Consider the following 10,714-nt stretch of genomic DNA (forward strand, 5'->3'; position numbering starts at 1 on the left):
TCGTATTCGTTAGATATTCGAGTGTTCGTTTTCCGTTCACCGTTTTCCAAGAAGAAAAATCGTTATCTCATATCATTTTTGGCAACTAGCCGCAACAGATAAAAAAGTGCCTTTGTCGGCACATTAATTGTACCACCGCGCAAAAGTTGATGACGCGTATCACCAGAACATTTTACATTCATTTGCAGGAGAGTAAATATGATTATTTTTATTTGCTTGTAAATGTATGGGTATTTGTTAAAATGCTTGTAGAATATGAATAATGTATTTTATAAAAGTATACAAAGTGCATATAAAGACATTTGCACCTAGTGAGTTTGATAATGTTGGTGTATTCGAGTATTCGATTATTCGAGTATTTGAATATTCGAAAATTCGGATATTCGAATATTCGAGTTATGACTACACATAATTATTCGCTTTTCGAATATTCGAATACTCGAATTATTCGAGTTTGATTCCGAGCCCTACTTCAAATACCTCGACCGAACTTTATTTTAACGCTTAGTAACTTTATTTTAATGCAAAACCTGAAGTAGTTGAAATGGTAGTTGACGAAATACTGTTTTAGAAAAAACTAAAAATATTTAACAAATCAAAATCAATGTCTGGAAAATAGCTTGACAACTTTTCACAATCAAGCATAATGAATTCAAAAACCGAAAGGCATTTTTACAAGATAAACTGCCCAACAAATCACCGTTAAACACAAATCTTACTTCAACTTTATTTTTTTCAGCCCTCTGTATATCTAATTTTCGTCTCACATCAACATAAGCCCAAGATCGTGCAAAACGGACCAAGACCAGAAAACTTATCGCTGAGAGACCAAAACTTCGAGCTCTTTGGTTTATCTTCAAACTTTTGGTGTTGAGAGGCAAGAATCCTTTTTTGTCCTACTGAGAGCTTGCTGAACTGTCCTAAATTTTAATTTTTTTTAATTTTTCACCCTATAGAAAATGTATCTGATATGCTTAATTTTTACCAAAAGATTGAACAGAAAACCAACGGGGTTCAATAACGCTTCAAACAGACACGAAATTGCTATAAACAATCAGAATTTATCCAGTGCCAAAGTTGGGGAAAATTCGACCGTACAGCATTCATTTTGTGGAGCAGTTTTTGGACCAAACTAGGTGAAAAATGCGTGAATAATTCATGCATTCATAACCATGACTTCTTCACCAGACCAAAAGCAAAAAATGCAGAACAACGGGCTGCAGCCAGTACTCTCGTGCAAGAACAACAAATTTTAATAAATAATTTTCTCTCGGAATAGGCTCATTGATTAAAGTTAAAAAACCAATCCAAATTCATATACTTTTGGTGCCATTTTCATCAATATTAAAAACAAGATATATTTCCCTTAAACAAGATTTTCCATCTGTGGAAATACACTAATTGCAAATTATATAAAAATAGTGAAGACAGTGAAATAAAAGCAGACAAAGACACCGAACGACATGAACATCTCACGGCAAACACCAAAGGACTATTTAAAACTAATGAAAAAAAGAACAAATCAGGCAAATAAACAGGCAACAAACTTAGCCGAATTAAAACAGTTCGCAAAGATGCAAGTGCGAACGAAAACTAAAAAAATTGATCAACTTCTCAGCTCTGATTCACCCTATTTGCAAAAACTTGTTGAAAGCAGCAGGAAAACTTATAGATATCATCATTCTTCTGTTTCAGAAGCAGACATAAGAAGGAAACTAATGGAAAATCAGAAGGAAACTTTCCAGTTGCCAGCTGATTGGGATATACCTTTAACCTCCCAGAGATGTGATTTCAGACCTCCTTTGGTGCTTAGCCAGCAGGCAATGGACAAACCCTTGGTTATCAAACATCCAGATAATCTGGGTGAAAATGGTAAACCCAACGGAAATGATCCGGGCTTTGAAACTTATACATTATTAGTAAAAGTCGCCGATTTAGGTCTGTGGGTTTTTCGGTCAATAGATGGTGGCAAAATAAAACACTATTTTGCATGGGCCGACGTCTGGACTATATTTAAGTCATCGTCAGGGCTCTATGAAGTTAGTGCCATATTTGCATTTTTTTGGCTTTGCTTCCGGGCGCAAGGGGGATAAAAAATCTTCTCGAAAGACACCTCCAGCCCGTGCTGAAGGTAGTGTTGGATTTTACCAACTAAAAAACCCCCTGTTTGCTGGATTCCAGGCTTAGCCTCTAAATACTTTTGCCGCTGTTTTTGAGTCTGCTCAGGTACCCGATGTACAGTTTTGCTGCTTTTTTAACCTGAACTTCAAATGAACTTAGTCCGTAATTGGTTAATGAGCACTAAATTGTTCTGCTATTGGTGCACTATCTGGACGGCTTCAAACTAGGCCCGGGGAACTCAATAAATTTTTAGGAGTGGCGCAGTGCTACGCAAATGGCTTAGTGCGCCAACCCAACACAACCGGCGCAGTGACTCAGTTCCGTTGCTGGCAAAATATTGATGACTTTTTTACATGTTTTTAGATTTATTTTAAGGGCCATTTATCAATAATATTTCTCACGTTTCTTCAGAATTTGAGAATTTTCCAGCTTTAGCAAAGTTACTCTTTTTTCTAAATGCTCAATTTTCAAAAGATTTACTTAAAAATACTGACAATTTTAAAGTATTTTTTGCGAAAAATTATGAACTACATTTTATTAGAACACTCGGCTCCTTCGTCGCTTTGTAAAAAGTTTAGAAATCTCTTTCCAGCTTAGAATTTGGGATAAAAATAAAATAAATTTCTATTAAAAAACGATTACTGATTAAGCGAAAGTTTCATAATAAATTACTTGGAAAACTCGCCACCTCTATTCCTCTGAAGACTGTAGAGCTTGTCAAAAAATTTGGTTTTTAATTTTGAGTGATTTTTTTTGCTTTACTTTCCACTCAAAAACGCTCTCATTTGTAAAGTTTCACTTAAAAATACTGACGATCTAGTGGTCTTTTACGCGAAAAATTACAAGATAGTAAAAATCTATAGCTTTGTAGGAATTTTACAAAAACTCTTTTCAGCGTCGAATTTCGAATTCGGAACAAAAAAGAAAATTAATTTTTACCGTTTTTTACCGAAAGATTGTCAAATCATTAAGATTTTCTCAAAAAATCACAAACTTAAAAGTTTTTAATCAAAAAGGCAAAAAGTCATTATTTTCTGATGATTTTCTTGTTCACCTCATTCTTCGGTTTGCAGGGAACTTTGGAAAACTTTTTTCAGCCTCGAATTTGTCCCCAAAAACCAAATAATCTTATTCAGTTTTTACGGAAAGTAATTAGGATTATCTTGAAAAAACGGCCAGAGAGCAAAACTCTCTCTAAACAGAACAACGCCTGTTTTACAACGTTTTACTGAAAAATACTAGAAAACTGAGAGTATATTATGCAAAAAAAGTTAAAAGTCGGATTTAACAAGAAAAGTCGTCGACTTTACAGTTTAGTCTTATTTATCGTCTTTTTTCGCGTATAATCAATATTTGGAAAACTCTCGTAATCCTCATCGCTTTTTATTAAGTTTCTTCAAAACCTCCGGATTTTTTCGTTTTGGACCAAATAGTTTCAAGCAATCGTATGCGCAAAAGCAATATGTTGATGCCTTTTTCTGTTAGGTGCTAAAATTCCGCCACCGGCCATAAGTTAAAACTCATTAACTCAGAGAGCGGCAACAACTCAAAAGCGTAATTCAACACAGTGTTACCCAGGCGTACTTCAAACCATAGATAAAGACGAGTACTTCAAACTGCACTGAAGTGTCTAGTTTAATGTTTGTCACGTGATCACTTGTCTGTGCATGGCAGGCTGATTATGCACTGTGTGTCGCTAACCTTCGCCACAAAATATCCCCCCTAAATATAAATATAAATATAAAAGGGGGTATGTTCTGTGACCTTCGCTGCGACGCTCGGTGGACTTCATAGAGCCCTGAGGATGACTTAAATATAGTCGAAACGTCGACCCATAAAAAACAGTGTTTTATTTTGCCACCACCTATTTACCGAAAAGACAGACCCAAAAAGGCGACTTTTACTTATTTCATCACGGTCACTAATTACTACACCATTTATACATTATCGTTGTTTCCCAGAAAAAATCAACGATATCCTGCAAGTGAAAACTGGAGACAGTGAGTACAATCAAGTCATAGGCAAACTGGGAGATTTCATTGTGAATGAGGAAATGCATGGAAAGATCGACCATCCAGAATGTGGGTGCTTGCAGCATAAGTAACTGTTTGAAGCCAACTAGGATAAATAAACTGGATCGCATGGATTAATCGATTTTTAATAGTCACGAGATTTGCGGCAAAGTTTTATCAATAATGGCTTAGCTGCGAAAGGGCGCATATTGGAGCGATTGCAGCAGCAACGTGAACAATTCCTTCAACCCTTAACAGGTAGGTTTCGACATGGAAGAACTGAAGGACTGCAGCATCCACCATACAACGATCAAGATATGTGAAGACTTGAAAAACGCCACCGAATATAAAACGTTTTTTGAAGATGTGCAAGTGAGTAAAAGGACATTGACAATGGCAGCATTACAACCGTCATGAATTCGTATCAAAAACATCTCTTCAATTGGAAGTGAACATTATCCGGACAGTTTTTCCTGCTTGCAGAAGCTGGTGTCAACACCCAACGTACGAGTGGAGGATTTCAAGAATTCCCTACTGAAAGCCATGCAGGATCATGGCCTGGAGGCGGAACTGAAGAATAACATTTACAGATGGGTGAAAACGAAGAAAAATAACTCCAGTCCTTACGACTCATTTTTTCGGTAAAATCACAGTTTTAACTTTCGTTTATTTCCAACTGGATCGTTCGCAGGAAAGCTCAAATTCACTGGGACAAGAGGATACATAAGTCTCTAAACTCGATGAGCAGCGAACTGGGGATAAGTTTAGCAAGATTACGGGGAACCAATGAAAAAGAAGAAATCGCGAACAAATGGAACGAATTAAGCAACTTTGAAGTCGGTAAATAGTTTGGGTCCTGCTGGCGAATTGGATTTCAGATGTTCACCATCAACTCTGTTTTTAAATGTTTACGAAGAACAAATTCCAAATATCTTGCAATATATCATGTTTTCAGAAAAACACAAACTAAGACGCGCTTTGTTTCAGATAGATATTCATAAATACCGGCCAGTGTACGCACCGAAAGACTTTCTAGAAGTCTTGATCAACCTCAAAGGGCCTTGCAAAGAAGAAGTAAAGAGGTATAGCACGAATGAACTAGTTAATCTGGAGACATCCTAAATACTTCCTACTCTACAGTGACTTGAACAAGTGGGAATTCGCTCAGATGCCCCTCAAAGTGAAAAACTTAGTCGAACTGGTAATAACATCAACACACCGCATTAAAAACGTAAAAACTAATTTTTTTCCCAGAGAAACATGTACGCAGAATTGTCGAGAGGTGATCTGATATTGAACAGCAACAATTTCGTAAACCCCAGCCAGAACTATGCCACACTGGAGGCTGAACGGATTGCACTGGGCGAGAAAATTCTTGCGAAAAATTACGCTCCATTGGCTCAGGAATTTTTGAAAAAAGGTTGCCCCAAATGCATGCGCTCCAAAATGTGGACTCTTATTTTGGGCGCCGACGTGAAACCCGTGGTAAATTTTTCCACTCGGACTCAAATAAGTTGAGGGTCATTCTGGTTGATTTTAGCAAATCGCACACTTCGACTCCTTAAAACAGAACGTCCTCCAGTACGACCTCATGATAGACAAGCTGATAATAAAAGACATCAATTTAACTGCTTCGAATGACGATCAGTACTTTGTGTTTGAAGACGTCTTGTACCAAGTAAGCAACATTCCTTAATTCCCGACTCAACGATGTTTTTAGGTAAGGTTTCTAGGTGATGATGTGCTTTTCACGAGACTCGGATATTTTGAAGCAACTACCAAACCAGCCAGCTTTTTTGCAAGTGGGTCTGAAAGGCCGACCGAATACCGCCGAAAACACTTTGGTGTTTCCTCCTAGTGGGGTCATACCATTCCATGGGTTTACTATGTACGGTAAGAGTAAAAATCAATATTAAAAGCAGGGAAACTTTTAAATTCTTAATTCTTATTTAAATTCCGACTTCAGTTTGATAACGTTTGAGAACGTGAATTATTAAGGTTTTATATTGTTCTTTAGTTCAAAGTTTTTCATTCCAATCGCAATGTAAATTTTCAGCTGCCCCCTTTTGCTACCTCTACAACAACGCAGTGGAGCTCTATTTCGCCTTCCGAGGCTTTTACCTCAGGTACTGGCATCGATTGCACAGGGTATGCGCCAGTCCTCAGGGCATCGTTGCTCTTTGCCTCCAGTTCGAGAAGTTGCTGCAATGCTTCGAGCCAAGCTTGTGGCATCATTTCAAGAAATGCAGAATACATCCGTAACTATGCATGCATCGATATGGATTAATGTTTTAGAGACATTATTCGTTTTAGATTGCGGGTGGTAATCAAGTGGATGATGAGAGCTTTCAGCGGCCATCTCCCTCCTGAGCAGCTTTTAACGTTGTGGGATATCATTTTGGCCTATGATTCCCTAGAAGTGGTTCCGGTTTTGGCTTTAGCCATTGTGGTGTTTCGTAAACAGAATCTGATGAAAGTGAACACTTTAGCCAATATTGAAGCGGTCCTGGCTGATCTCAGTTCCATAGCGGTAGTTCCGCTTTTACAAATGGCCTTCATCAAAGATAATTAAAGACTTTTTTTATTTATTCGTTTTATTTCCCGGAAGAGCAAAAGTAGATTTATGGTCAAATTTTTTACATTTTCTAATTTTTTCTTAGCATCTGGTATGGACTATTTGCTAACAATTCAAATTATTGATGAGGCTGTTCTTGGTGCTTGTGTAGAAATTTGCACAAAATCAGCTAAACGACAAATTCTTTTAAAATACTTAGCTCCTATAGACCCAAATGTTCGCTTTCCTGTTGCATTTTTTATTTATGAAAATTTAAGGAAGTTAAAAAAAGCATTTTTAAAAGTGCGTGGAAGTTACTTTGTATGCAATCCGGTGCACGTTGGGTGCTCCTTTCCAACCGGAACAATGTTAAATGTTCTGGCTGGGCACCAAACTTTTCAACTTAATTAGCTCAGCACGATTCGGAATTTTCTTGGGAATCTCCACTTGAACTTGCTGCTTGTAGAAGAGCTCATTTTGTCATTTTTCTTGACGGGTCAGTTTATTTCTATCCCTAAGCAGAGTGGTTCTTTCAAAAGCGGGAGTTTTTCGTAACATTTTCATTTATCCTGCGGAATTGATAAACGTGCATTTTAATAGTTGGTTAGTCTGTAAACTGATCTGGACCATGACCATTTGAACAACTGCAATTTTTCCGGTTTTTTTTTGGTTTTTCGCCTCAAACAATTTTTGTCTTTAATAAATTTATATTTTTTTAAATTTGGAAGAACATGGAAGATGTAAAACTCATGTTTTGATGAAACAACCGATTTAATCTGCTTTCGACAGGGGAGTAATTCTTGAGTGTCTTCGTACAAAAACTACCACAACTTTTCATTTGGTAGCTCCAAGCTCCAATCAACTGATTTTTTTTGAGTCGATGCACTGACCCTTTTTGTTCTCCTTTTTCATATAGATTTTAGTGAAACTTGATGTGGATTTGTTCATACTTCAGTAAGCCTGGGCAATTCAGTGATATTTTCGGAATTGGCGCAGTGCTTCGCAAATGGCTTGGTGCGCCAACCCAACGCACCGACGCAGTAATTCAGTTCTGTTGATGACTTTTTTTAATTTTTTTTTTTAGATTTATTTTAAATGTCATTTATTAATAATACCTTTAAAATGTCAAATTTCAGAATTTTCCTGTTTTAGCCAAGTTACTCTTTCTTCTAAATGCTCAATTTTCAAAAGTTTCACTTAAACATATTTCGTCGCTTTGTAAAAAGTTTTGAAATCCCTTTCCAGCTTCGAATTTGTAACAAAAATCAAACAATTTTCTATCAAAAAACAAACAGAATAAGTGAAAGTTTATAACAGATTATTTGGAAATCTCGTCACCTCTGACGACTGTAGAATTTGTTAAAAAATGTGGTTTTTTAGTTTTGACTGAGTTTTTTTTCTTTTACTTCCTACTCAAAAACGCTCTATTTTGTAGAGTTTTACTTAAAAATCTGGAAGACTTTTACGCGAAAAATTACAAGATAAATTTATAGCTTTGTAAAAAATTTACAAAAACTGTTTTTAGTGCCAAATTCGGGACAAAAACGAAAATTTCCACCGTTTTTTCCCGAAAACCATTAAGGTTTTCTCCAAAACCGATAACAAAACTAAAAGTTTTTAATCGAAAACGAAAAAACGCATTATTTACAGTCAAAAATGACAAAAATTAATTTTGCTGGAAAATTCGCCCCATCCATCGGTTTCCAGGGAACTTTAGAAAACCCTTTTCAGCTTCGAATTTGGCACAAAAAGCAAATAATAATATTCAGTTTAAATTTCCAGGTGATTCCAGTGTTCACAAAGTTTCTATTAAGCAATTATTTCTACGCAAAAATAGCATTGTTTTTTAGTTTTACTAATCTTTAATCTTTAAGTATTTTCTGTGAAAAATTATATGATAAATTTTATTTTAACACTCGCCTCCTTAACTGCTGTTGGGAAATGAGTAAATAAGATCTATTTGTCTCTCCTGCCAACCACATAAGTTAGTCTAGGGGGCGATGTGACAATTAGTTTTTTATTTTAAGTTGTATTTGTTTCTAGTAACTAAGGTAATTGAAGAAACAAACAAGACATGTGTAGAAATAACGTTCTGAGCAATATACATTTTAATTTTGCCGACAATCGGGTTTTAATTCGTCGGTTGGGTGCATTCACATACTTAAGTCGGTGTTGGGAGTGCAATCTCAGATAGGGACGCGCACGAAGAAGAAAATAATACAAAAATACAGCCCACTTAAACATTCACCGACAACTGCTTTGCAAAAATGTTGGACAAACTTTTTGCACCTTCGAATTATGGACGAAACCATAATAATTATTTCTGGGTCTTTTTCCAAAAATATTTCTGCGAACTGAAAAAGCGAAAACTCGTCGTCGACTTTCTTTGGACTCAGTTCTGTTGCTGGGAAAGTCTAAATTACTTTTCTTTAGTTGATTGAAGAAAGTAGTAAAACGTTACTCAGAAAAAATGTTAATAACCCTTTTTTAGATGTGAAAATTCCAGTCTCTCCTTATTTTCTAACAGATCCCGATAACTTTATTCCTGCTAACCCTATAGTAATTCATATTCAACCTGAATGGTATTTTTTATTCGCTTATGCTATTCTTCGCTCCATCCCTAGAAAACTTGGAGGAGTTATTGCATTAGTAGCTTCTATTGCCATTTTATACTTTCTACCTTTTTAACAAAAAAAAAATATTTAAAAAAAAAAATTTTTATCCTTTAAATAAAATTAATTTTTCAATATTCTTTACTATTATTCTTCTATTAACTTGAATTGAATTAATAATTAATTAATGAATTAAGACGTCCTGTAGAAGATCCCTATATTTTAGCAGGACCAATTTTAACAATTAGATATATATTTTATATATTTCCCCGTATTATCTCAAAAAACTTAAATAATGAATTATAACTCATTAACCAATTAGTTATAACGCGTTAACTCAGAGAGCGACAACAACTCAATAGCGCAACTCAACACAGTGTTACTCAGGCCTGTACTTCAGTGCCATATTTTGCTGAAAACTTACTTATTCTGTTCATGAGATGTCAAAAACAGAAATATTTTTTGCGCAAAAACTATGAACACTACAAGATTTTACGAAGAGCCGAAAAATGTGCAAAACGGATTAGTGGATAAACAATAGAGTGGCTCATAAATAAGTGCCCATAAATAAGTGCCGTAAATATAATATAGGTGCGTAAAGGTTGAGAACAAGAAGGCTTTCAAAACGACTTATCGGAATGATCATTCTATTTCTTTTTTGTTTCGGAGATATGCGCAACGTTCTTTTGCGTTTTCTTATTTTTACTTCAGTCGGTTTAAAGGTTAAGAATTTCTGATAAAATCCAGCTCTAGAAGAGAGCTCTAAAAAGAGTTGCAAGGACTGACTGGAGATTTCCAACTGTTCCTGATTTATAGGGTGTTAAATTTAAAACTTCCGGAAAAGCCAGTTTTAAATAAGAAGGTATTAATTTTAATTTAAATGTGGATTTATTGCAATATTCTGATGTATCTAGCAAACAAGCGAAATGCGCATGTGCGACTCATCAAATCTTTTCAACTGAAAATGTCCTTCCAAACCGTCAATTATTTTTGTTGGCAGCCATGCTGAATTTAAAAACACTGTTCCCCAACCATTTCTGCTTTATCAATTAAGAGGATGCTTTAACCCATCGGATAAGGCTGATATAATTTGACGGTTTAATCCAACTTAAAACCAATAAAAAATACTTCAAACACCGATTTTAATTAACTAACCTCAAAGCTGTCAACCAAAGGAGTGATAATCAGCCCTGTGCTGTATCATAAATGCTATTTTTAACGTCCACACGTTATGGCGACTTAACAGTTCAGGATAACATTTTTGATAACGCAGCAACTCAACCGAGGTGTGCTATATCTCCGAGTTAACGTATGCGTTTCCGTCCCAGTTATCCATCAAACGTTAAAAAGGAAAAAAATATAGGATGCATAAAGTGAGATGCCCTTATACGAATAGTCTATTAGTTAGAGAGAGA

The 10,714-nt window shown here is 35.7% G+C and overlaps 1 protein-coding gene across 1 annotated transcript; it reads left to right on the top strand.

The window, feature by feature from the left end:
* Nucleotides 1-1,699: 1,699 nt before the first annotated feature.
* Nucleotides 1,700-6,717, top strand: LOC109543434 (TBC1 domain family member 19). The gene is made up of 11 exons (XM_048660540.1): nucleotides 1,700-1,872; nucleotides 4,083-4,505; nucleotides 4,617-4,774; nucleotides 4,825-4,973; nucleotides 5,125-5,215; nucleotides 5,274-5,334; nucleotides 5,388-5,618; nucleotides 5,674-5,811; nucleotides 5,867-6,026; nucleotides 6,190-6,391; nucleotides 6,447-6,717. The coding sequence occupies exons 2-11, from the start codon at nucleotides 4,404-4,406 to the stop codon at nucleotides 6,703-6,705; spliced, it is 1,551 nt and encodes a 516-aa protein (XP_048516497.1). The 5' UTR covers nucleotides 1,700-1,872; nucleotides 4,083-4,403; the 3' UTR covers nucleotides 6,706-6,717.
* The last annotated feature ends 3,997 nt before the right edge of the window (nucleotides 6,718-10,714 follow it).

This window comes from Dendroctonus ponderosae, unplaced genomic scaffold (assembly GCF_020466585.1).
Source record: "Dendroctonus ponderosae isolate FM_Combo_2020 unplaced genomic scaffold, Dpon_F_20191213v2 Dpon_F_20191213_1, whole genome shotgun sequence".
NCBI lineage: Eukaryota > Metazoa > Arthropoda > Insecta > Coleoptera > Curculionidae > Dendroctonus > Dendroctonus ponderosae.

Excerpts from the sequence above, each read along its gene's own strand:
- LOC109543434 (XM_048660540.1), top strand. The coding sequence starts at position 4,404 with ATGGAAGAACTGAAGGACTGCAGCATCCACCATACAACGATCAAGATA. Across the intron at positions 4,506-4,616 it reads CGTTTTTTGAAGATGTGCAA|AAGCTGGTGTCAACACCCAA; the intron begins GTGAGTAAAAGG and ends TCCTGCTTGCAG. Across the intron at positions 5,812-5,866 it reads TTGAAGACGTCTTGTACCAA|GTGATGATGTGCTTTTCACG; the intron begins GTAAGCAACATT and ends TAAGGTTTCTAG.